The sequence below is a fragment of the Heterocephalus glaber genome, unplaced genomic scaffold, assembly GCF_053883595.1.
Source record: "Heterocephalus glaber isolate CG9 unplaced genomic scaffold, H.glaber_assembly_v1.0 deba00001479, whole genome shotgun sequence".
In the NCBI taxonomy this organism is placed as follows: Eukaryota; Metazoa; Chordata; class Mammalia; order Rodentia; family Bathyergidae; genus Heterocephalus; species Heterocephalus glaber.
Window position 1 is genome coordinate 4674598 of NW_028258316.1, and position 26259 is coordinate 4700856.

The 26259-nt window shown below is 50.8% G+C and overlaps 1 protein-coding gene across 4 annotated transcripts in view; it reads right to left on the reverse strand.

Moving 5' to 3' along the window:
• Nup214 (nucleoporin 214) overlaps positions 1–26259 on the reverse strand; it is an 83429-nt gene that overhangs the window by 8372 nt on the left and 48798 nt on the right. For 2 of the 4 annotated variants that reach the window (XM_013073755.3, XM_004849096.4), the window contains exons 25-31: positions 24341–24416; positions 22565–22643; positions 19784–19874; positions 18088–18149; positions 14280–16094; positions 12466–12536; positions 4804–4957 (exon numbers count right to left, since the gene is read on the reverse strand). In XM_013073755.3, coding sequence (XP_012929209.2) covers positions 4804–4957; positions 12466–12536; positions 14280–16094; positions 18088–18149; positions 19784–19874; positions 22565–22643; positions 24341–24416 — 2348 coding nt within the window. Of the gene's footprint in view, positions 1–4803; positions 4961–12465; positions 12537–14279; positions 16095–18087; positions 18150–19783; positions 19875–22564; positions 22644–24340; positions 24417–26259 lie in introns of all 4 variants that reach the window. The other 2 variants (XM_004849097.3, XM_004849095.4) reach the window with 1 other exon arrangement.

Here is a 26259-nt window from a genome sequence, read left to right on the forward strand (position 1 = left end):
CAGCTAGCCCTTTATCCCATCAGGAGAAGGGGTTTCCACCTGGCCCCAGCTTTATCACTGTCTCTGTCTTTCTTAATCTCCCACCTCTGTGGACCCTTCAGCCTCGAGGGCCGTGGCACTAGAACTCCAACGCGGGAGAGTTCTTTTGTTTGTTGCGGGGAAAGGCAAACCAGATCAGATAATATGTAAAATCATCCAGACAATACACACAACACACCATATACCAGCGTTTTCTTTAACGTTATCTGGGCGGGAGGCCAGGGATAACGCGCATGCATTCCCCAGCGGGCCTGGGTGGGTGTCCTGTGAAACCCTGAATGCAGTGGAAGCCCAAAGAGATGGGCCTAGACAAAGGATGCCTGTAGGGCTTGTCTTTTTACAGCTAGAAGAAAGGATTTTGATTATTTTCAAAATTAAGGAGGCAGGTTTACACTGCTGTGAACATTACACAATGTATCAGAAGCCTTTCTGTTGCTGGGACAAAACACCTGACAGACACAGCCAGAGGAGAAAGGGCTGTTCTGGTTCACGGTTGCAGGGGGTTCAGCCCATGGGAGCTGGGATCGGAGCATGGTGGAAGGGCGTGGTGGAGGAATGCAGCTCACCTCAGGGTGGCCAGGAGGTCAGAGACAGGGAAAGCAGTGAGAGGAAGGGCCAGGACCAGGTCAAGCGCCTGAAGTCACCAACCCTCATGCGTGCTTTCCTAATCGCCTAGGCAGCTCTCAAGCCAGGCAAGATTAACTATCACAAACCATGTGGCCATGTAGCCAAACACCCAAAATACAGACAATGTTATTAGTTAAAGAAAAAAAGAACAATATTTTTTTTTGGGGGGGTGGTGGTGGTACCGGGGATTGAACTCGTGTCCTTGTGCTTGCAGGGCAGGCTGCGGAATCACTGAGCTAAATCCCCGGCCCAACACATGGTCTTCTAAAGTCTCTGGAGCACACTGTGGCTGAGCAAAACTGAGCTTAGCAATCTGACCTGGGTTAGGTTACCTAACAGCTGCGTGACCTTGGGAAGGACTTAATCTTCCTGTGTCCCAGTCTCCTGACACAGCACGGACAGCACTTGTGCCCACGAGGCCGCTGGCAGATGCAGGGATAACGAATGCAGAGCACCTGCTGACAGGGGCAGAGGCTAAAGGGCCGCTCCCTATCAGGTCCCTCGGCTCCTCCTCCTCCCACATCTCAGTCTTGTTCAGTGTAAAACACAGAACAGGTTGGCCATAAGAAACTACAGCTCCAAGGGTCACCCACTGATGCTGCCAGGGCTGCAGCCTGCCGCTCATTCTAGCTGCTCTGAGGCTGGGTGGGCCAGGGCCCTGCTCGCCATTTCCATGGTCCAGTGTTTGGTTCTTCCTGTGGAGGCGAAACAGCAGCCTCTGCCCTCTACAAATATGACATGTAAGAGAGCACCCTGGCAGCTAGCATCTCAGCTCGGAAGTCCTCACAGCCCGGCACCTCGGGGCTGACGAGTACAGTAGAACTGGCATCTGCCCTGGGCCCCGACTCGGATGCTCCGGTCTTTTGTCTGCAAACCTCAAGACAACCTCCACTGGGGCTGGTTGGGTCTCAGACACACAGGGCAGTCAAACCTGATGTAGACAGCGCCAGAGACAGCTTCTGTCTCCGCAGGACTGCAGTCACTGACTTGGGGCTCTCAAGACACCCTCCTAATCGCTTCTTGGCCTTTTGGCTAAGATTAAGACACCCTCCTAAGGGACAGCTGCAGGGAGGCTGGCTGGCCTGAAAGGTGGTCAACAAGTGGCGTCCTCGGCCCTGGCACAATGCGTCTTTCAGGGCCCTGAGGAGACAGCATGTGATAAAGCAGCAGGTCCCCTGGGTGACAAGTTCCAGGGATGCTGGGTCAATACCGCTGGGGCTGAGTTTCGGTAGTCCTGGGGACGACGGAGACAGACACCCGCACACAGTGGGGTGGGGGAAGAACATGCTGACTTGAGCAACGGTGCCCTCAGCTTGTCCTTCTCAGTCAGTCATAGCTCCCAGGACTCCTCAGGCCAGGCAGCTTGGAGCATAACTGTCACCAAGGAAACTGCCCGTTTCCTACCTGTGCTGGGGGCTCAACCAGCAAGGCGTGTGTTCCATGCACAGCTGGGAGGCGTCCCTTTACCACCAGGACCAAGAGGGTCAGGGCTCAGTGAGGGACCCTGTCTAAATCCTGGGGAGGCTTCTTAGCAGCCTTGAGACCTCTGTGGCCCACACTCCCTCTTGGACATGGGGACAGCCACCGCTGCAACAAGTGATCACTAAGAAGCTGGCACACAGCCAGAGATGAATCTGGGTTTGCTCCCTTCTGTGGGATGCTCCAGGACAAGGGAAGCAAGTGTGCGGGGTTTTCAGGGAGGGGGAGCTTGCTGGCCCAAGCGAGCGCTCAGGCAAAGATGCGGCCTCCACCTGTCCCCGCAGGGAGGCCGTGAGGTGGGAACACGGTGAGCCCTGCACGGCGCAGGATGAGGAGGGGCCCAGGACAGGAAGGGGCACTGAGTGGGGGCAGCGGCTAAATCAAAGCAGTCTTAACGGGCGATTTGGGATGGATTTGCTGACACCAGTGGAGGAGCCTGAGGCAGTGTGGGGAGTGCGGACTGTCAGGAGCCAGACGGGGAAGAGTGGAGGAGGACGGCAGGAAGGAGGTAGGAGAAGTGGCACTCACGGGCATGGGCGCTGCGGCCACTCAAGCAGACACAGCTGGCACCAGGCACTGCAGCAGCACCGCTGCGGTGGTGAGGATCGGGCCTGCCCTCACTTCCCCATCCTCCTCCATCTCTCCTTCCCCTTAGCTGTGTTGGCTCTAGGCTTAAAGAGATTCGTATTCTTTCACTATCAAACCTTACACTCTTTAAATAAAATAATGGAAAGTCATTACCCCTTTGAATTCACTTATACTTCCTGTAAGCAGAAATGTAAACTTTTGGCTTCTAATGAACAGTGATCATTTAGGGCACCCAGCACACAACCTGGAGCTGGAGCTGTCCATGGTGGCACATGTGGCTGTAATCCCAGCTACTCAGAAGGCTGAGGCAGGAGGACTACCAAGTTTGAGCCCAGCCTGGCAACTTAGTGAGACCTTGTCTCAAAACAGAAAATAGAAGCGGGCCAGGGATCCAGCTCAGTGGTAGAGCGCTTGCTTGCCTTGCATGTGCAAGGCCCTGGGCTCCATCCCCAGGACCAAAATCAACAAAAAGAACAGATGAGGATTTGCTTGAAACCAGACAGGAGGTATCAGAGACAGTGAAGGGCCAGTAAGCGTTGACCCCGCCTGGGGACAGGTGTAACTTCAGCTCACCTGACACGATTGCTGCTGCAAAGACTCAGGAGACTACAAGGCTGGGTGCGGGAGCCGGTGCATGCAAGCTGCAGCCGGCCCCTTGGAGGCCACTCTGATGGGACAGAGCCGGGCAGCAGAGATGGACTAGCCAGGGGAGACAGGGTTTGTATGGGATACAACACACTTATGCTAATAGCAGGACTGGCCAGCAGCAAGACACAAAGATAATACCGACACTGGGGCAGCCCCACTACTGAGGAGCATGTTATCAAGCGCTCGCTCTGTGGCAGATGCTGGCTGGTGTGTCACATCTGATGTAGCCTAGTTCTGGGTCTGCCACTTCCTGGCTCTGATTCAGGAGGACGCACTGTCAAAGTACATGCCATAGCCTACCATGCTACATGACTGCAGGGAAACTACCCACACGGGTCTCAGGGCTCTCGACCCCTGCTTCCACATGAATCTACTTTTGTTTGACTTATCAGGATTCTGCCCAAGAGTTTACCTGTAGAAACAGTTTTTGAAAACTATTAGACTTGATTTCTCAGATGCCTTCATTCCACTGTCTAAATCCCTGCTGGCCAGCGGGGAGCTGAGGAACCAGTTTCTGGTTCCGTAACTGCACCAGTGGAGAGGTGTGTGACCTCTGACATGCAATCTTTCTTTATGTCCTACTGGGGTGGACAGGGACATCGAAACAATTCACTCTTAACCTATGACTCCGGAAGAGTAAATAAGGGTAGAAAGTCCTGCTTCTAACTGCGGAGGCCTTACTATTAGGGAAAGCCCACCACGACGAGGGAACCCTGCGCACAGTAGATTCCATCTCATATGGCGCAATCAATGGGCAGCGCCACGGCTGGGTGGGGAAGGGAGAAACTGTGATGAAGATGATGACGGGCGTCCACCTTCCAAGCTCAGCACCATCCGCAGCACAGACATATCTTCAAAAAATATATTTAAAGATTTCAACAGATTTCTTTCATTTCCAATCATGAATACTCAACAAAGAATCTCAAAAATGAGCTGGAGAAGTGCTACCAGATAACAGCTTCAGATGTGAGGAAAACAGAAACATAAGCGAAGAGAAACACTAAGGCCTCAATTCTACGCAGCTGGGTCTCACAGCAGATTCAGATGCTGCTGCTCCAGTGAGTCCTGAGCTCCCCTCCAAGCGCACAGCTGTGTGCTGCACCTTCCTTTCTGCCCCTCTGCTCCAATTTGCTTCCAGTCGTCCCAACGCTAACAATCAGAGCAGCTGGGCCTCGGGAGGAGAGGGGAGCGCTCAGTGTGCCGCAGCCCTGTGTCTTCCCATGACTTCACTGGACCCCTCACAAAGAACCCTACAGCGAAACAATGCCAAACCACATCACACCGCTCTGGGGCAGGTATTGCAAAGGGACCTTCTGGATCTTATGCCTCCCTCTTCATATTTGTCCACAGAGCCTGGATAACGTCACAAAGATGACCATGGGACCAGGTGACCAAGGGGCTGGGGAAACTCTTGTCACTTACTTGGGGTAGCTGAAGATCCAAAGCCCCCACTGGTCGAGCCGAATGGGTTTTTGTTGGCTGCATCCTGGCTGGGTTTCCCTCCAAGGCCACTGAAGAAACCTCCGCCCCTTCCAGTGTTTCCAGACCCGAACACGCTCCCGCCAGAGGTGGATGACTGCTGAAAAACAAAAGGGCAGGAAGTGGAAGAGGATGAGGGGTCACTGTCAGAGGGCAGGCCACATCCTCAGGAGGAGGGGCTCGCGGCTGTCCACAGGCCTGGTGCAAGCAGAGCGCTCTGACTGCTCTGGAAGGCACTCGCCAGCGCCCCAGGGGAGCTGCGTTCCTGACAGAGGCTTCCTCCCTGTCCTTCCGCCCACCAGCCAGCCCGCCGCCCACCCCGTGGCTCAGTCTGTGGGAGGCGGGGATGTTCAGTGTTTATCTGCCATGCTCCCTGCTGTGCCTGCCTCAGTGCCAGGGCAGGAAACCAACCCCACACATGAGCCACCAAATAAAGTTTGAGAACATGAGACGCCATCGTGAGGACCACTTATTCCGACTTATATCCTCTGGCGCTGGGCAGAACTCATCAGCCATGGCGGGAGAGTGACTCACTGTCATCTCTCTCCATTTGGGTGCTCGCATTTCATGATGACTTTCCCAGCACCGCAGATAGCTTAAATTAGCCCATTGTTGAAATAATGACCACCACTGAATTCTGGCCAAGTCTGCAAGTCTCGCGCTCAAGCACGCTGCTAACTCGGGGCGCATGGGGACACAGAGCGGGACTGGAAACCGGTGCTTTTGGGATGGCCAGCCCTGGACTAGGCCTGGAGGTCACTCTCTTCCATGAAGCCACGCATGGATGGTAATGTGGAGAGGGCTTTCCAAGTGGGTCGCTGTGTTCCTGCCAAGGGCCAGTGGAGTCACAGGGCCTGGGGGTCACCGACTACCCCCCGCCAGATGCTGAGCGAATTAACAGAACCAGATGCGCAATCACGTGCTCAGAAAAGCTACTACTCAGGGTGGTGACCCCAGCACCAGAGCATGACCAAGCCCGTTCTGTACCTGCACTCTTCCAAGCAGCTGTGTAATCCCCATCCGTCACTCGGGACTGGCTTGGCAGTGCCTGGCTTCACCTCATCCTGTCCCATCCAACAGTGGCTGGTGTCAGACAGCACTACTCCCGCCGCTGATGATGTGAGGCCTCCACAGTGCCCTGCCTCTCCCAGGCATGTCTCCTCACCCTGCTCTGCCATGGCACTGGCCTGCCCTGCCGTGCCCTGAATATGGCAAACTCACTCTTGGTGCATGGCACTACACTGAAGGTGCATGACAGCTTCCTTTTCTTTAAAAACAATAGTTGACTACACCTACTTGATGAGTGAGAGGTTTTTAAGCCTAGAAATCCAATCATAAAAGCAAAAGACGTAATAGTTGTTCAGCTGCTTTTGCAAGGAGGGACCCTGTGACAACAAATGCGTGTGCGCAGAGAGCCAGGTTGTCAACTGATGTCTGGCAGTGGACACACCGGAAGCTGTCTAGTGACTGCCGCCTTGCCCCGTGACGACCCACACTCATGTGGCTCGGCCTAAGTTTACAAACTCGATTTGATAAACACTGGCTGTCAGAGAGGTCAGAAATGACAACACACTTGTCCGCAGAGAAGGTGACTGATAGTTTCCAAAGCCTCTTCAATGGTCAGAGAAATCCTTTCATTTTACTAGAAATAGGCAATACTTAAAATTATAGAGGACCTCAAAAATACCCAGAAAGTTCAGTACTCCTAAGGTCCTCACTCTGCTGTTAAACTTCTCTGATGATTTTCTTTTTCACTTCAGATACTAGATTTAAACTTCACAGATGGAGATTGCTTTTTCAGCATCTTCTCTGCTGAGATCCCACGTCCGGTGGTTCCTGCAGTGTTTTCCTATAAATCCCCAGTCATTTTAGTCTCTGTCTCTAGTTCCAACATCCAGATCATCTTCAGGTCATTTTTTGCTGACAAAAAAATCTGACCGTGGGCTGGGGATTTAGCTCAGTGGTTCCACCGCCTGCCTCATAGGCAGAAGGACCTGAGTTTGATCCCTGGTACCAAAAAAACCCAAAAAACATAAAAAATCTGACCGTGGACCGGTTCCCTGGCCTTCTTTGCGGTTCTGTCCACTTCTGTTGTCTTTATGGCCCTCTCTGTATCTGTGTGAACACAGGTACCTGGGTTCCACCGAGCAGTGCGCCTGAGGAGCACTAAGGCTTCTCCTCCCCAGTGGAGCAAGTGGCGGAGCTCAGACTCACTGCTCCACTGCCGGGACCCGGTGGACAGAAGGCAGCGAGCTCAGCGGCTTAGCCCGAGGGTGAGGGCCGCACGTGTGGCAAGGCGGCGGCAGCTGGGTCCCACAGCTGAGGGCAGGAGGATGTAAGGCCCCGGAAGCTCTCCCTGCTCTCCCAGCTGCCTTTACTTCCTCTTCCTCGGGGAAGTGGCAAAAGAGTGGTGGGACGGTGTTCATGCCAGGCAAGTTCCTGCCGAATGTGCAAATCTTTCAGATCCCAATCTGATTTGTGTTTTGTTTTTCTGAGACGAGGGTCTCGGTATATAGTTCACTCACTAGCCCATGCTGGCCTCAGCCTCCTCAGTGCTGGGATAACAAGCGTGCACCTCCATGCCCAGCAAGCTGATTATTTTCTGATCAATGATATAATTCACGTACACACAACACACTGATTTAAAGTATGAAACTCAATGGCTTTTAGTATATCAATTTCTAAAAATTACAGTAAAATACATGTGATATGGAATTTTCCATTTTAACCATCTTGGAGTGTTCAATCCAGTGGCATTAACTGCATTCACAGTGTCGTGCAGCCATCCCCACTATCTATTTCCAAAACATTTTCATCACGCCAAAGTGAAATTCTGCAACTGTCGAGTAAGAACTCCCCAATTCCTCCCCTTTCAGTCGCTGGTGAACACAGGTCTACTTTGTCCCAATGAACTTATGTGTCCCAGACAGTGCGGCCCACAGAGCCATTCGCTGTTCCCCTTCTGCATCCCGCTCATCTCACTCGGCACAGTTTTCAAGGTCCGCGCACACGTAGCATGCTTTGGAATCCTTTTCCTGGCTGTGTAATAGCCCACACGGTACACATCACATCTGTTTATCCGTTGGTCTGTGGGAGACAGGTGTGCTGGCTCCACTCCTCCACTGCTGTGGATAATGCTATGGCCGACTCTGCCAAAGAGGTCTCTGCTGGACCCTTTTTTTATTCCTTTGGGTACAGTCAGTAGAGTCACTGGGCCACATGGCAAGAGCGCTATGTTCAGGGCTCTGAGAAAGCCCCAAACTGCATTCCCTGTTGGCTGCACAACTGTACACTCCCACCCGCAGGCAGGGGCTCCCATTTCTTCATACCCTCACCGGCACTTGCTATTTTTGCCGTGAGGGGGTTATCTCACAGTGGCTTGGTGTTCATTTCCCTAATGTTTAATGCTCTGATTCTTTTTTTGGTGGTGGCAGTTGCTGTACCATACTACATCTTGAGCCCTTCATTTTTTATGTTGCAACAGGGTCCTACTAAGTCTCTCAGCTGCCCAGGCTGGGCTGGAACTTGAGATCTTCCTGTCTCAGCCTCTCCAAGGGCTGGGATTAGTCATGTGCCACCGTGCCCCGCTGCTATGGACCACCTCTTCTTGTGCTTACCGTACCATCCTTCCTCTTGCTTGCCTCCCTGCTGCTGATAGCTTCCCATCCAGCCAGAGGGTCTCAATCTTTGGCAAGGCCTCTCTTCCACCTGGCCAAGCCCAGAACTGGCATTCATTCGCTCCTGAAGCTGCTCTACTGCTGCTCCCTGCCAGGGCTCCGTTTTCCAAAATACAGTTTGGGAAGGGTCTCCGCTGCTCTACAATAGTCCCACAGGACATGCAGTGTTTTCCAAAGGTGGTGCAGCAATAATTTTCATCCTCCTGCTCTGCTCGACCCCTCCTCCTGACAGTCTGGGCAAGGACTTGGGGGACGGCTACAGAGGTTACACAGCCTGGGCTCAGGCCTCCCTCGGAATGTTCCTCTGGAATGCAGCCGCACTGTGGGAAGAAGGGCCAGGCCACAGCAGCGGGTGCAGGTCAAGGGCCCCGGGATGGGCTCGCTCCCAGTCTCCGTTCTCCCAGCTGGGAGTAGACTACTGGGGACAGAGATGAGCCCCCCCCGCCCCCCACATCCCTGAACTGCAGACTCTAATAAACAGCTTCTGTGGGCTGCGAGGGTCTCAATGGAACGTTACACAGCACTGGACAATTCCAATACTCACTTTTCTTGGTATTTAACTGGGAGCAAAGCTTTTCTTTCCTGTTCCTTGTGGTGCTGGGGATTGAACTGTGGGCTTCACACATGTTGGCCAAGTGCTCTATCACTGATCTACATCCCACCATTTAAAAAATTTTAAGACAGGGTCTCACTAGGGTGCTTGGGCTGGCTTTGAACTTGTGATCTCCCAAGCACAGTTTCCCCAGTGCGCCACTGCTGGCCGGAGTGGCCCCAAGCCAGTCGGGCTTTCTGAGGACTGTCTATCCTGCCGCCAGTCACAGTCCAAGCACCAGGGACGTGACAATGAAGAGAAAGGGTCCTTGTCCTCATAAAAAATATTTTAGTTTGAATATTTAGTCCCTCAAATTACAAACCTAATTTCTACGCAGGGAGAATAAGGAGGGAGGATAACAACATGGGATTTATCACAGTAGTAACTTTTAATCTCTTTGGCCTAATGTTATCCTGTTAGGTAACATTCAGCGTCATTACAGAATAACACAAGTTCATCTACCCAGTTCATCTACCCACTTGAATGCTGATAAACGTTTGGGTTGGTTCCACTTTTAGGCTACTGTAACAATGTTGCTATGAATACCTACACACCCTGGTACATCCATACCTGAAAGAACTTAAGAGTGAAACTGGTTCTCACTGGATGATACCAAACTTCTCCGAGGTGGTGAAACACATGTACGTACTCCTTGGAGCTTTAATTTACATCACTCATGACGCTGAACATCTTCACATTTATTGATCCTCTGCCTATCCTCTATTTAAATGTTTTCTTACTCTATTTTTTTATTGTGGTAAAATATATACAACCCTAAATTACCACTTCAGCTATTTTAAGTACACAATTCAGTGCAATGACACACATAGTGTTGTTAGGAATTGTCTCTGCCTGTTTTCATCCTATTATGTAATAAATGTAATAAACCGGGGGCCGACGGATCCTGCCATGGGGTTCCAACTGTGTGCCATGTGGTTCAGTGCCCAAGCTACCCAACGTTCTCAGGGCTCTCAGGGCCACACAAGGCTCCCGCAGGCCCGGCGCTTCCCTGCCCTGAGGGGAAAAGCAGTAAGGACTCCACAGCTAGTGCTTTGGCGGCAGGCTCCGTTCATCCGATACTAAGTATGGAGGATTCCTCCACTGGGTTCTGAACAGGAGCAGCACGTTTTACTTCCTTGCCTTGTGTTTTTTGCTATGTGAACATGGCACTCTTTATTTGTACATTCATCTTACAAAGATTTAGGTTGTTTCCTATTTTAGCTGTTACGAGTACATTGCTATGAGCACTGTTTCCGTATCTTTTGGTGAAGAGAGGCACTCATTTCTGTGTATACTCAGTTTTGAGACTGCTGGATGGCTTCCCAAGGACGTCAGGGGAACTAACGTGCGACATGAGTTTCCAGATTCCCCATTCCATGGTGCTGTCTGCCCTTTTATCGTTAACCATTTTGGTGTAGGTGTAGGTCCCTTCCTCTTTTTGATATGTAGGATTCTTTACATATTTTGAATACAATTACTCTGCTGGTTAGGTAGGCTACAATTTTCCTAATGCACAGCTTGTTTTACCCTAAAACTAAGAAAACCATAACTTTGGTGGGGTAAAATTTTCCTTTTGTTTGTCTGTGCTGTTTGGCAGCTGTTGGTCTTCTGAATCTATGGGTTAGTTTTATCTTTGGTTTGAAAATTTGTCTTTTTCTCTTCTAATAGTGCTACCACATTCTCTTCTTCTTCTACTGAACACTGGTTAAATATGTGTCAGATTTTCTCTTAGAGGATTTCTGTTCTGTTTTATTTTCTGTGCTTTTTGCTCTCCATCATGCACATCAGATAACCTAACTTCTAATTCAAGGGTCAGCAAAGTTCAGGGACTAAATCCGTTTGTAAATAACGCTTCACTGGCACAAACCCAGGCCTTTTCGCTGTCAGCTGCGTGACTGCTCTTGTGCCGGACACACAGCCCTCACGGCTTGCTGCACTTGCTCTGCTCAGCCAGGTCTCGACTGCCCTTACAACACATCCATGACACCTTCAGTCTGAAGTTTTAAATTATTAGCTTTTTTTTTTTGGTACCGGGGATCGAACTTGGGACCTTGCGCTTGCGAGGCAGGTGGCGGAATCACTGAGCTAAATCCCCGGCCCATTAACTTTTTTCCTAGCTGTGATACTTGATTTTTTTTTCAAAGCTGCTACACCACTTTGTGATTTCCTAATCCTAATTGGCATTTTCAAGTTTGTCTTTTATTTCTATCAGCATGTAAGCCACAGTGTTCTGCGGGTGTACTTCTGAGTTTTATTCTGGCTTGTGCTCACAGGTCCATTTCCCTGCGTGGGTATAGAAACAGAAGTGTGGGAACTGAGGTTTTAACGATCAGCTGTAAGAATGACATGTGGCCTGGGAAAAGTCCCTTTGCTTTCCAGGGGGCTGTGCTGCAGGGACCAGTGCCCCGGGACCACGCGAGGCCACACGCAGGGGCCCAGCCCTGTGAGTCGAGTCCCAGCTCACTACGGGAAGTCTCTCCTTTGGATTTCTCACTTGCTGCACATTTTAGTGGTCTTGTCCCTCTGTTCTTGGGGCTATTAAATACAAAAACTCAGATTTTCTCATGTCAGTAAAGGTCCTGAAGGCAGGACTGTGCTACCCTTTCTCCCAGGCTCCCATCTTCCGTTCACTTTGGCTTGGTAGAATACCTCCTGGCTTATCAGGGCTGTCCATGTTTCACCTAGTGGTTTTTGCTGTCTTTGGCAGACAACTAGCTTTGAAGGACCCAGGCTCCCCTCACCAGGAACTGGGAGCCAAAGGTTTCACTTCCGTCTTTTAGAGATCACCTAGTAGGGTGGAGCCACCAAAGGAAACAGGAGCTGAGAAGAAAATCTAGTGAAGGCGTGCGAGAGACACACTGTGCCTGCCATTCCACCAACCCCTCTGGCAGAAGGGTGCTGTCATCTCTGTGTAGCTGGCACACAGGTGCCCACGGGCTGCATGAAGTGGAGTGGAGCGGCTCAGCCTGCCAGCGGGAGCCTGACCTGGAGAGTTCAGCGAGGTGCCACATGTACGCACGTGCTCTCCGCTGCACTCTCTGCTTCCTTTTCTTTTTCAAGAACTTTAAATAAAACAAGGCCTAAGGATTTAGTATGGCAGCTGCTGGCCTGAGAAAACAGGCAAAGGGAAAACAGGACAGGCAAGGACGTTCCCAGAGGTCTGCCACAAAAGTGTCAGGACAGTCCTCCGGTTCTCTCTGAACCGAGGTGGCCACTCTGTGTATTTGGGGCGGCTGAGGAGGTTGCTGGGCTTGGACACACAGCACCAAGTAATGATGTGACACCGGGGGAAACGGGCTGATGTGGACACAGACAGAGACAAACATGCAGATTTACCTGGCCAAAGATGGTTCCGCCAGCACTGGCTGCCTGACCAAACACAGAACCGGTGTTACTAGATCCAAAGCCTAGAGAACAGAGGAAGACAGGAGTTCAACTTGGATGAGCCTTCTCTCTGCTTAAAAATGGCACCCAGGGGTGCAGTTACTCCACAGTAAGTTGCGTATGAGCAAAGCTGTGCCCCCATGTAGGAGACGGAGAAAGCTGTGTGTATACAAGAGCGGAGCACCACATCTGAGGTGGCTCCAACCTGGGCACGGAAGGGTGTAGACTGTTCTTCCGTAGATGCTACACGACACTCCCACTGGCTCTCGAGCACCCGCCACTTACACTACCTGGCACAATATCTGCGCTATGCCGACAGCTGCTGCTCTGCACTGCTTAGGGACTAAGGACAAGAACACAAGTCCACACATGTTCAGGATGGATTTCTCAGTGGTGCCAGCCCTGCAGGTACAGGGCCGACTGCAGTAACTTTTTCTAACACTGTAGATTCAGTCCCCAGGCCTGAGTCCTCCTCTCCTCCAGAGGGTGGAGCTGAGCTGGTACACTCAGAGCGGCTCCTCCCAGGCTCTTGGTCACACAGAATTCTCAGCCCCTGGTTTCCCCTGCATCTCAAACACCAGAATCTTTCTGGGCAGCTTCTGCTCTGCCCAGTAGGAGGAACACAGTGGAGATGCCGGGCTGACAGGGGCCAGGGTGAGGTGGGCACCTGCGCAGGATAATGAGGGAGCTCAAGACAAAGAGTGCAGGCAGGCGTTTCCGGCTCATTCCTGCAGCTGGGCGGCAGGTGATCTCAGGTATGTCCCAATGCCCTGCCGAGCCCGGGGAGCTGGCCCAGCAGCTTCTGCACAGGTACTAAATGGAAGTCCCTCTGGGGTTCTGAGAATGATGAACTGGCTTGAGGATGCTCCTCAAGTTCTGGCTGCAGAGCAGATACGGCCAGCACAGAACCTGGAGCTCAAAGACTTCTCCCTACCTGCCACGTTTCTTTTACTCAATCAAGGCCTCAAGAGGATCCTGGAGTGTTTCTCTTTTCGCCACTGTGACCTTACAGTAGGATTACAACATCTGGGGAAAGGAAAGCATTTCCTTTCCAATAAAATACGAGCCATTTTCAAATACATCACTGAAGAAATTAATTAGCAACTATTCGTAACCTTGCCCACCAAATCACTGATCTTTGTTTTCCCCTGGAGCCTAACAAGTAGCCAGTCCCTTTCCTAACAGACTCGTTAGAACGCCACTACTAGAAAAGATTTTCAAATTGATCTTCTCATTGGTAGCTTTTAGAAGTAAAAGCAGCTGTTAAAATTGAAGATTCAAAGGTGGACCATCAAGTTTTTTCTTTCAAAAGTATTAGTAAAATTTAAGTTGTTGTTCTAAATCACAACACTGGAAAACAGAAAAAGAGCCAACTCCCCACATATCAGGCATCTGCCAGCAGGTGAGATGGCAGCACAGAGAATAAAAGGCCAGCAGCTTCTCCCCAGCTCCCTGAGATCAGGTTCCTGGAAGCTCCATGGCTATGGACACAGTGCCTGCTGGGCACGTGCCAGTGGCCCTCCCGACCTCAGCTAAAGATGCCTTGGTTTGCCCCGTGGTGCTGGCACTGGGCAGCGGGCAGAGCAGAGAGCTTGCTGAGGTGGCGGAGCCAACAAGGCCAAAGACGTCCCTAAGGCCGCACATTTTCCTCCTCTTACAGGTTAGTTTTTGTTGCTTTTTGCTTTAATTGCAAAAGCAACACAAGTTTCCTGCAAATGTTTCCAAGAGCAGAGAGGAACAGAGCAAAGGTGTCCATGCATTCTTACCTGAAGCTTGACTAAAGCTAAAGCCTGAAGGCGTGGCTGTAGAGGTGGTGGCTGCGGCACCCCCGAACATGGAGCCACTCTGCCCGAAGCCAGGGCTCTGGCCAAAGGCAGGAGGGTTGTTCTGGCCAAACAGCCCTGCCCCGGTGCCGGCAGAGGACTGTCCGAAAGAGAAGGAGATGGCGCTGCTGGTGCTCGATGAGGCCCCAAAGACGCTGCCGCTTGTGGACACAGGGGCAGAGGCAGAAGGCTGGCCAAAGGCAGGTACAGAGCTGAACCCGGGCTGGCTGAAGGAGAAGCTGCTTACGGGGGTGCTGGTTGCCTGGCCGAAGGCTGGGGCCTGCCCAAATGCTGTCTGGCCGAAGACAGCCGGGCCTGAAGCACCGAAGGCTGGGCTGCTGAAGCCTGAGCTGCTGACCTGTGGTCCCACGGTGGCTGTGCTGGCTGTGCTGCCTGTCTGCTGCCCAAACAAACTTGATGCTGTGCTGGGCACCGCCTGTCCAAACACAGGGGTGCTGGAGGGGGCCGTAGCTGTGTTGCTCGTGAGCTGGCTGAATGCTGAGCTGGCGCTGGCGGCAGGTGGCTGAGTAAAGACAGAGGAGCCAGAGGTGACAGTCCCAAACACTGCCGTATCTGCAGTGGGGCCAGGAGCACTGCTGCAAGCAGGGCTGGAGGTCGGAGCAGCGTCCACGGCTGCAGAGCCCATGCTTGGGGCTGTGGCGGCTGTGACAGCAGCCTGTCCGGGTGCTGGGAAGATGGGAGCAGGAGATGCTGTCTCCTCCTTGACATCAAGGACCCCAGGGGCTGTGGGAGCGGCCTCTGAAGGAGGTCCTGGGAGACTGGCACTAGGTGCTGCAGGGCTGGGGCTGCTGGCTGCAGGCTGCACAAGAATGGGCTCCTTCTTCACGGGGTCAGAGGTCTGCAGGGGAGCCTGGGGGGGCTGGGTGGCCTGCGGCTGCACAGGAAGTGCAACTGTGGATGTGGAGCCCTCACTGCTGCCCGGCTTCTCAGGAGGGGCTGATGATATGGCCTCCTCTGTGCTCTTCCCAGAGGACACGGGCAGGGAGGGTGCGGGCACTGAGTTCAGGAGGTCACTGAAGGACAAGGTAGGGAACGATGCAGGGAGGGGAACGGCTGGTGTCGTCACTGGGGGGGTGGGTGATAGCGCAGTGTCACTGGTCTGCTGGCTTCCAAAGGAAAAGACAGCCTTGCTTCCACTTAGTGATGCCCCACCAAAACCGACAGTGCCAGAGGGTCCTGCACTGGCGATTTGCAGGCTGCTAAAGACCCCCACTGAGGAGCTGCCTGTCCCCGTGCTGGTGGTGGCCAGTGGCGCTTCGGTGCTGGCGGCCACAGCAGAAGTTGCTGGGGGCTCTGCAGGCTTCCCGAGCATGGGAGAGCTGCTGAAGTTAAACCCGGAGGCCGTGCTCAGAGTCTTGGCTGGCTGTGCCCCAGCCAGGCTCGGGGAGGGAGACTTACTGGCGGGCTTTGCAGAGTCCTCCATTTGGCCCACACGAAGCCCTGAGAAGCTTCCCAGTGTCTCTCCAGCCAAGGAGCTGGGGAACAAAAGTTCTCCCAGCTTGGATGGTGGGGCTTCTGGCTTGCTAGTGGGCAGTAGGGCTCCAGAAGGTACCCCAGGCCTGCTGCTGGAGGGGGGGTGCTCCCCTAGAGAGGTAGCAGCGTTTCTCGCAGCGCTGGGGACTGGTGTGAGTCCTGAGGGAGTGGCGCTTTCGGGGACCGTCTCGTAAAAGGGTTTGCTGGCCCCACCGAAGGGGAATGTGTCGAGCTGGCTTGAGTCCTTGGTGGGAGATGCTGCCCCTGGAGTGAGAAAGAAACCAGGAATGGGTTGGATTTAACAAATCCGAGGGCTGCGTCCCCACGCTGTGCCTCTGGGTCCCAGGGAGCAGGGCTTGCCTGCAGAGGCAAGTTTATTTTTTTATGGGCACAAAATGTCAATCCCCAGACAATCTTTTTTTTTTTAACACACTTACATGGGCTCTACCAAATAAGCTATTTATCACAAATTTTGTATTGAGTACCTTCTGGTTTTGGACTGCTGTCTGTTAAATTAAAGTCAATTAAAGTGTTCATACAGAATTACTATTGCAGGGGCTGGGGATTTAGCTCAGTGGTTCTGGCACCTGCCTGGCAAGCACAAGGTCTCAAGTTCGATCCCCGGTACCCCAAAAAAATTACTATTGCATTTTATTCCTATTTTATTTTCCTTCCTGTGGCACTGACAAGCACTCTAACACTGAGCAACATCCAGACTTCTTTTTATTTGGGGACAGGGTCTTGCTAGGTTGCCCAGGCTGGCTTTTTTTAATTTGTATTTTTGGTACCAGGGATCAAACTCGGGTCCTTGCACTTGTGAGGTAGGCAGCGGCACCACTGAGCTAAATCCCTGGCCTCCCAGGCTGGTTTTGAACTTGTGATGCTCCTGCCTCAGTCTCCCGAGTAGCTCGGATTACAGGTGTGCGCCACCACACCCGGCTCCCTATGATTTTTTTTTCTAGTACCTTGAATCAAACTCAAGACCTTGCGCTTGCCAGGCAGGTGTGGCGCCACTAAGCTAAACCCCCGGCCCTTGATGATTTTTGACAATGACTTTGTTCCTCTCGAATCTTTTTATGTCATGGAATTATTCTCCCTCTAGAAAGTGAGAATGGGGATACGATGGGCTGAGGGTATTCTGCCACACTTACATGGGAAAAGGTTAAAAGAAAATTTCAGAATATCTGCTCTAGAAGGAAATGCATGAAATCACCAATGTTTTAAGGAGCATGCTCAGACCAGGGTCAGAACATCTGCTGTGTTCTCAGGCCAGTCTCCCTCCAGAACTCGAGAAGACCTGCGCCACCGGGAAATGACCATGTGGGTGGGCAGAGAAAGCACCTCGGGAATGTCTGTCAGCTGGGTGTGGGGGTGTGCACCTCACAGTGTCAGCTAGTGCAGAGGCTGAGGCAGGAGGAAGCTTGGTTTTAAAATAAAATTTTAAAAAAATTAGAAAAGAAAGCAGACAAAAAATGAAAAGAAATAATATAAAAGAAAAATTAAACAGAACTGGAAGGTACTTAAAAAATAATAGGCATTGTTTTTCACATGTCTTCAAATTGTTGTAAGCATTAAAAACATGTAAATTCTAAAGAAGGATCATGTTGAGTCATTTGTAGGACAATGGGAGCACCCTGAGACCGTAATGTAAGTGAAATGAGCAGACACACAGCTTAAATATTGCCTGGTTTTGCTTACAGGAGAAACCCAAAGTATAAATAAATTAAAGAGCAAAAATGTGCTCCTTGATGGATCTTCAACAAGACACATGGCCAGCAGGTTGCTGCCATGTTATTGGGTAAAGCAAGCTCAGTCTTCTACTGTGTCACTATGTGTGTCTCACCCTACAGAATCACTCTGCAAACTGATGACATTTTAAGTTACAGACAAAAAGAAAGAAATTTTAATTTGCACATTAATATTCAAATTTAAAGCACAGCCTCGACTTCCCAGAAGTCTTTTCCCTGACTTTAATCAGGGAAATAGAGAGAAATTCTTCACATCAGATTCCTAAATTAAACCTCCTTTTTCTTTTGCAGTGCTGAGGTTGGAATCCAAGGTTGTGTGTATGCACTGACCACTGAGTTACACCCCCAGGCCCCTGGACATGTTGTTAATGTACGTTATCAACACCAAAATTACAGCATAAACCGTAAGCAAGACCCAGGAGTGTTAAAATGTCACCACATCTGTACGAAAATAACCTGCGAGTGTTCAGAGGGAGCACAAAAGTAATGCCACGCAATGCAGACTGTACCTTGTGTGCCAGTGAAGTTAGAAGATGGTGTTGGTGTGATTATCCCAAAACTAAATCCAGTCCTAGCAAAAGGAAAAAGAGAAGTTAACAAGGGACAAAGCCAGGGCACAGAACCAACCTTTCAATATTCCCCTTTACAAGCCATTCACACAGTGTGCCCTCAGAGATCTGCAGCAGAGGGCAAGTGTCCAGCTCAAGGTGCTTAGGCTCCAGGTCTCCGGCAGGGGCAGGGGCAGGCGGAGGTCTGGATGGATGGAAAGCTGTCCTGAGAAAAGCAATGCGGCAGCGGTGGGGACGCTGGAGTGTGCACCGTGAGTGGGGGCTAAGTAGATGGCCTGGCTCGTGGAGGGGGGAGTGGGAGCAGCTGGACTGGGGGAAGCGCAGGCCCCACCGAGGCTAAGGACACAGCAGGAGCCCCACGCCACTGCAGAGAGCACTGGGGGCCAGAAGCCCTGCCTGTGCCGAGATGGAGCCCGGCACTCCAGCTGGGAGACTGTTCAGAACTTTCCCGCTCCTTTCACCATCTCCGTTCTTCCCGGACATGTTCTCTACACACTAGGGACAGACCTCATAGCCAAAGGAGGAAACTCGGTGCAAGTGGGCCAGGGTAGGTGATTCACTGTAACAAAAGCTCAAAGAGCAGACCTTAGACTAAGTAAGTTTTAAAACAGAAGAGGGCGAAGTATAACAGATACAGTACCCACTGGTGCCCTCTTCAAGATGTGCCAAGCATTTTATCCCACGAAGGGAACAGGCTTTCATGGTTGGCAGACCTCAACATGATGAGGAAATTTACCTAACCAGGGCGCGCCAGCCCGCAACCTTCCAGCACATTTACAGTGGCGAGGAGTGACACTTCAGGGAGGGCGAGGCCCGCGCCTTCCTAGCCAGCCGTGCAAAGGCGGCGGCTGTCCTTGGCACTGACCTGCGCCTTAGGGTTTGCTCCAAATCACCTTTGGGAAGTAGAAAACTAGATGCACAACCAGGAAAGACCCATGTGAACACATCCAGCTTCCTCTGTCCAGGCCGAGTGCCCTCTTTTCACTGCATGTTTGGTGAAGGAGAAAGACAACAGTGGCAGGGAAAGGGACGGCGGTGAGGATGACCGTGGTGAGGACACGCGCACTCAGCCGGCCACGAGGGCAGAGCAGCAGACAGGGTCCAGCCTCAGCCACAGGCTGCAGCAGCGCAGGAATGGGGACCCCAGGTATGCGCAGCCCTTTCGACACGAGTGTGTGCGTGTGACCCGGGAACTTGAGGTGTAGAAGAAACTCATTTTGTAAGATGACTCAACTGTACCCATATGGCCATAATTATCTTTAAAAAACATGAAAAAGAAATAGATCCCCCTATATCCCTGCAAAAACCACAATTTCAAACAGTTATTTCTTCCATTGTGCTCTCGGTGCAATAAAGCCAATCCGAGTGTCACATCTGGGCTCCAAGAGGCCTCAAGATGCAACTGTTCCAGTGTGATAAAGCAGATGGCCTATAAAACGTACCACAGAGACCATAGGCTTAGGTCACCAAGGAGCAGATAACTCTGAGGTGCCAAGTCTGACTGACATCAGAAGGCCCAGCTACGGCCACCGCCAAGCAGCCATGTCACTGCAGGGGAAGAGCCCCGGCCACACCCTTCATCAGCACACACGCAGGCCTGCCAATGGGAGGAGCCCGAGACTCGCTCAGTACTGACCCTGACGGTGCGAACGAGAAGGGCTTGCTGCCCTGCCCCACGGCAGATGGAGTCGGGGTCACAGCTGCTTCCACCTTGGCCGTCCCTGGCCCTGAAAGGAGGGAGAAAGTCTGTTACAAGTGCTGTTCCGGTTCGGAATTCCCTGCAGCCCAGAGCGCACAATGCAGTTGAGAGCCTGCACCCAGCACTTGTGACCCCATGGGTACCCTGGGAGCAGGTGTGCAGAGGGCTGAGGCTCCAGGTGCTGAGCTTCTCTCCTGCTCGCCAGACTTCATCCCCATCAGAGGCATGGCGCGCTCTCCTTTCCAGGAAAGGCATCACAATGATGTCAGTACAGTGCAAGTTGTTTTTATGTTGTGGGAAAGTACTTATCATTCAAAACCAATTGATATAAAGACACACACATATGTGTATGTACAGCGAGGCTTTACATCAGCTAAAATTAACACACACTGAAGGGAAAAAAATCCAAAAATAAACAGGTTAATAGGCTAAACATTTCTGAGTAGTGACTTCTCAATGGACCATGTCATACTTATTTCTTTATACTGTGTTTTCACATGTTTTTAATTCAACAAAATAGTTTTCTTCTTTTCTCTAAATTATAGAGGTAAGGGCCGGGGATTTAGCTCAGTGGTCCTGGCACTTGCCTTGTAAGCACAAGGTCCAAGTTCGATCCCCAGTACCAAAAACAAAAACAAAAACAAAAACAGAGGTAATATATGATCACTATGGTTGAAAGAAGTATAGAAAGTTAAAAGAGCAAATCATCATCCTCCAGGCTCCAACTTCAGTTTAGGGTATAATCCTCCACATTTTTCCTGTGGATCCATTTTAAATGGGGGGGGGCACTATAGAAAAACTGTATTTAAGATGCCCCTCCAATAAAATTCCCAAATCAAACCAAACCAAACAATTCTAAGGACAAAATATGCTTTCTTTAAATGAATATGGGGTGGCTATTAGTAAAAAAAAAAAAAAAGTAAAGCCACTGGAATACAAGGAAGTGTGGACAGCATACTCAAGGCAGCTGTGCCCATGATCATGAGCCATGAAAAACGATCCCAGACACTGGCAGAGTTGGGTAAACAGGGAACTACAGATGCATCCTGGGTGGCCACTAAAACGGGAAGGCAGATCTGTCCCCGACCCAGAAGGGTGACGGGACATTTACTGTAATGGGGCCAGGTTAAGGGGAAACAGCTTACAAAATCAGTATAAATGGGACTTGCCTATTTTTGTTTAGAAAATAATGAAGTAACCTGGAGACACACATAAAAACATTAAGGGTTATTATCCCAGAAATACGGAATTTACAAGGGGAGCTTCCACCTTCTACATCACAGATACGTGATAGCTTTCTTTCCTTCCTCCTTCTCTCCCTCCTTCCCCTCCTTTCTTTTCCTTTTGCAGTGAGTAGTAGGGATTGAACCCAGGACTTGCAGGTGCTACACAAGCCTCTTACCACTAGGTACATCACCTGCCTGATACGCACTAGTTTTATAACAGAAAAACAATGAAAGTATTTCCATCATCAACTAATAAAAGGAACTATTCAGCAGAGGTTTTAGAAATGCTTAAAAAAAAACTTTCTACAAACTCAAGATTTTTCAGGAAAGATTTCCTCCCAAAAGAAAAATGTTCTGTTTTTTTTTTTTGGTACCGGAGATTGAACTCAGAACCTTGCGCTTGTGAGGCAGGCGGGGCACCCCTGAGCTAAATCCCTGGCCCAAAACTGTTCTGTTTTAAAACTCTGATTCTCCAGCAGATGCAAGTGCAAACTCTGGCAGGGGAGGTGGCCTTCCTTCTCTGTGAGTCCCACTACACCTGGCCATGCACCAAACAAAGTCCGCTGGGTCTCCTTCTTAACTTCAGGAGGACAAAAGGCTTTGCCACAGCAGGCCTTGAAAAGTTAGGGTACGTGACTTTTCTAAGCTATCAGCAGAAACAGAAACACATTTCTTAGTTTGAATCCTAAATGATTCGAGCCTTAGGCCCAAGTCAATAGGGGCTGTATGTGGCTCCCCATGAATCTGAACACTAGAATTCAGCTTGAGCTTATACGAGAATGGTTTTCCTCTGAGTGCAGGGAATAGTTGCCTGACAGCTGCTGAGAAAAGCTTGGGGTTGGAATCACTGCACGACTGAGCAGCGATTTGGATGTGAGCAGTGACTGTGTGCAGTGTGCTTTCGGACACAGCCTGCTCACAGACCTGCTGAGAATGCCCATCAGCTGCAGGCGAGAGGCCTTCGCAGTGAACGAGGTGCTGCAGGAACGGAGCCCACGCTCAGTTACTGTGAAGCTAATTTACCTAAGGACAATTCTGCTTGAGTGAGAGCCAAGCAAGGCTGTGAAGTCATCAATCTTGTCATCCTGACTTATTACATAATACCTGCCCTGAGACCTTACACTAACAAATCCATTTTCTGTCTTACTAACTTTTGAGCTGTCACTGTGAGCCACGGTGTTTTTATTCCTTTTGGAGGCAATAGTGCAACACTCCTAATACTCCTCACAAGGCAGGGGAAGACAATGCTATTGCCCCTTCCTAGGAAAACAACCTGAGGGAAGGTTTTCCCCTGCCATTCTGAGGTTTTTCAAACTCAACTCAAAATTTTAAAAGCCGCTAAAGGGCTCAGTAACGTCTCAGAAATCCTCCATCAGCAGAGGCCTTTCCAATGTGACCTCCGAGCTTGATTTCCTGTGTCGATTGCCTCACTGGCCCAGTGCAATAATCTCTATTAGGTGCTTCTGTCACTAAAACAAGAACGCAAACTGACCTGGGACTTTATCAGCAGGTGACAACTGACTGGATGCTGGCATGGGCCCAGACGGCTTCAGGGAATTCATCAGAGATCCCTGTAACAGGACACAAGATGTTTCTAGTCAACCACGAACATCTCTTGGACTAACGGAGTATGTGAAATGTAAATGTACAAACATAAACTAAATAAGCATAATTATGTTCATTTAGCTTAAATTACAAAAAAAGGGGAAGAAAGCAAGTCAAATCTGAATTGAAGTCAACCACTGACAAGATCAGCGGGGAGGACAGAGAGGACAAGTCTGCTCATGCTGCGAAGGCTGCCAGGCCTGTCCAGCTCAGGGCTGTTTTCCCAGTGCCTAGCACAGTGCCTGGCCCACAAAAGGCACTGGGTACTTGGCAGGTGAACGAGTGAAGGAGCAGAGGCAGGAAAGGGTTCCAGCTGTCCATGAATTTATGACCGAGTTCTCCGTCCTCAGCCAATGTCCCTGCACTCATCAGCCCTGACTGAGGCTTCTCCTGGGGCCCCCACGGTGCAGCCAGAAACCTCCAGGGGCAAGTGCTAAATCCTCATGAAGTGTGACTGAAAATACATGATGATGCTCACATTTTTAAAGACATTAATCACAGTAAAAGAAACATGGCTATCAAACCTCCTTGCTTCGAGCACACTGATCTCACGGTCCTCGCCACTTCCTGCAGTGGCTCTGGAGCCCTCCTTCCTGAGGCTCTTTAGTTGCTCTGTCCTGGCTGCCTCAGTGTCCTGTATCCATTTAAAACATTTCCTTTCATGGTCATTTGACTTTGGGGAGGAGCTGGAAGTTGCAGTGCCAGATCCAATGAATAAGGTGGATGTGGACACAGCGTTGTTTTCAAGGCTCCAGCTTTCCCCTGGATGGTGCTCAGCAGCAATGTTCACTGTGTTTTTGATCACACTTCCTCAAGACGTGAAAGAGGACTTCTAGAGTGCTTCGGAAAGTGCCAAGAATGATGGTATAAGTGTGTACTGAGGGGGATTAATGGCAATGTGTCTTTTACAGTAATAATTAAAAAAAAAAATTTAAACATTCACCCTATAATTGATCGTACCTCCTAAATGCCATTTTAGGTCACAGCAGGGCCACGATCAAGAACTCACAATGGGCGAGTTCTGACGTTCAGTCTCAAACCCTGATCTCAGGCAATTTAGAGCTACTCAGCAGAGATGGAAGGGTGGCAGGGAAACCAGGATTTCTTAGGACAAGTTTCAGACTTCGCTCGGCCCACCTCCCAGCTATCTCCTGTTATTTTTTTCTGCACTGTTTACAACGTGACCTATTTTTGTAGAAGACACTGCTTAGCAGTCAAGCGCCTGAAGCCGGACATAACATCAATGAGATCCACAGACTTGGGGAGACAGGCTGCAGGAGAGAACCAGACAGTGCGGCCCCCAGACGCCGCACTGAACAGTGCAGTGAGGAGAGTGGGGGACGGGCGGGAGCCAACAGCCTCAGGCCAGGTAAGCCTGCGTCGGTCATCAGGGTGACATAGATACCTACTGCACAGGGCAGGTGCAAGGCTGGGCTGAGATGGTGCTCAGTGAAGTCAACTTCAGCCCAACACCGCCTCCAAATGGACAGAGGAGCTGTAATGCGAGGTGACTGGTGCAGAGTGTCAGGCGTGACCCACTGCTCTAGTGAACTATAATTATGAGGAAAGGGTCACAGCTCTCTTGGCTTATGGCTCATTTAAGCCAGGAGGGACTTTGAAAGACGGCACACGCAGGACTGCTGATGGAACCATCCGACGGTACCTGCTTGGCTTGGCTGGTGGCCACTGGGGCAAGCGTGGGGTGGGGCACTTTGGTGGTGGAGTACGGCACCGGAGACCTGAAAAACACAAAGCATCCGCTCAGGGCGGGCAGCTCGAGGAGCACGTTCATCCCTAGGTCAGCTTTCTGTCCAATAAATGACAGCAATATAGGAGCACAACACAGATGTCTGCAGCCCCAAGCAAACTCATCTGACCTCTTGCTGACTGCAGAATACATTTTTAAATAAAATTTGGGGTTAATAGGGGCTGGGGATTTAGCTCAGTGGTTCTGCCGCCTGCCTCACAAGCGTGAGGTTCTGAGTTCAATCCCCAGTACCAAAAGAAAAAAAAAATTGGGGGTTTTAGTACAAAAGTCAAAGGGGTGACCTTAAAATTAATTTCCTTCCTGTAAGGAACAAGATGTACTCAGCACTAGGGGTTTTCTTGTCTGGAGCGAGTGCCTCCCTTCATTCTCCACAGTCCTGCTGAGGTGGGAACTGCTAGTTCTCTTTTCCAGCCTGGAAGAAGCGCTCAGCGGGCTCTGTGGGACACACAGTCTGCTTCTGCACGTAGCTCACGGAACGACCCAAAGGAGAGCTGCCAGCCTCCCACATTTGCGGCTGGCAAGACCCAGGGCTCCCGGTCAGTGCCCCAGGGACTCACACGGGCCACCGGTCCGTGTCTAACCACACTTTGCTGCGGTGTGAGAAGTGCACCCCCGTGAACAGAAAGACCATCTGCGTTACTCCGCACACTGGGTGCCGGCACTGTGACCTCATTAACTGAGGTTCACACAGGGGAAGCCGCTTGTCACTGCATCATGCACAGAAGGTCTTGGCTCTGTCCTCAATGGAAAGCTACACTGTAGTATTCACACCAGGAACAGCTGTGGGATCGGGTTTTATTTTTCATATCTTTTCCTAATTTAGGGAGAACTATTCATAATTTTCTACCAAAAGATTAACCTGGAGCGTGGTGGGGTGGCACACACCTGCAATCCTAGCACTCTGGGAGGCTGGGGCAGGAGGATCAAGTCTGAGCACGGTGGGGCAACTCAGAACTTAGTAAGAACCTGTCTCAAAATAAACAATACAAAGAGCTAGGGTGAGAGCCTGGAGTTCTGTGCCCAGAACTTAAAGACAAAAAACAAAAAACTTTAAACGAGAAAGACAAGCCTATGGCTCACTGAAGAAAATTATCGCAACTTGATGCACGCGTGAGGACTCCCCAGGGAGTAATGCAGGAGCTTTCCCAGCAGACTTTATTAGGGTGAGAGGAGAGGAAGGCAGGCATTTTCAATGACGCCACACCCAGCTGGTCTCTCCTAGAGCCAGAAGCAGCAGTGCAGGCGCACCTCTCCAGAGGAGGGCACCCCGCTGCCACGAGAGGCCCTGGAGGAGAGGACGTACTTCTGCTGGGACCCAGGCAGCCCCTGGGCAGACAGAGGAGCCTTGCTGGGGAAACGCTTAAAGCTCATAGGAATCACAAGGGAAAATGGACTCTTATGTCTTCTCAAAGACAAAAAGGAAACTAGAAATAAAAGTACCCATTTATAATTTTTTATGCCCCAAATTTAGTTATGACATGGTGGTAAATGAAAGCAGGCAAGCATTCGATTGAGTACAATGATTGTGCTATTTACTGTGATAATGCTACAGATCTCCTGGGAATCCTAAATCCCCAAGCACAGAATTAGGGCTCACAGAACCTATACACCGGCCCCATGATGCCCTCCAGAACAACCAGCACGCAGACCATCGATAAACCACATCCAAGAAACCCCCGCCCAGACCTAGAAGGGCAGACAGAAGAGCAGTCTACTCCCAAGTACATATGTTCAATGGCTTGGCTCCACCACAGCCAGAACAACGGAAATCAACAGCCAGACATGCTCACAAGAGGGAAAACCGGATTCAGAGT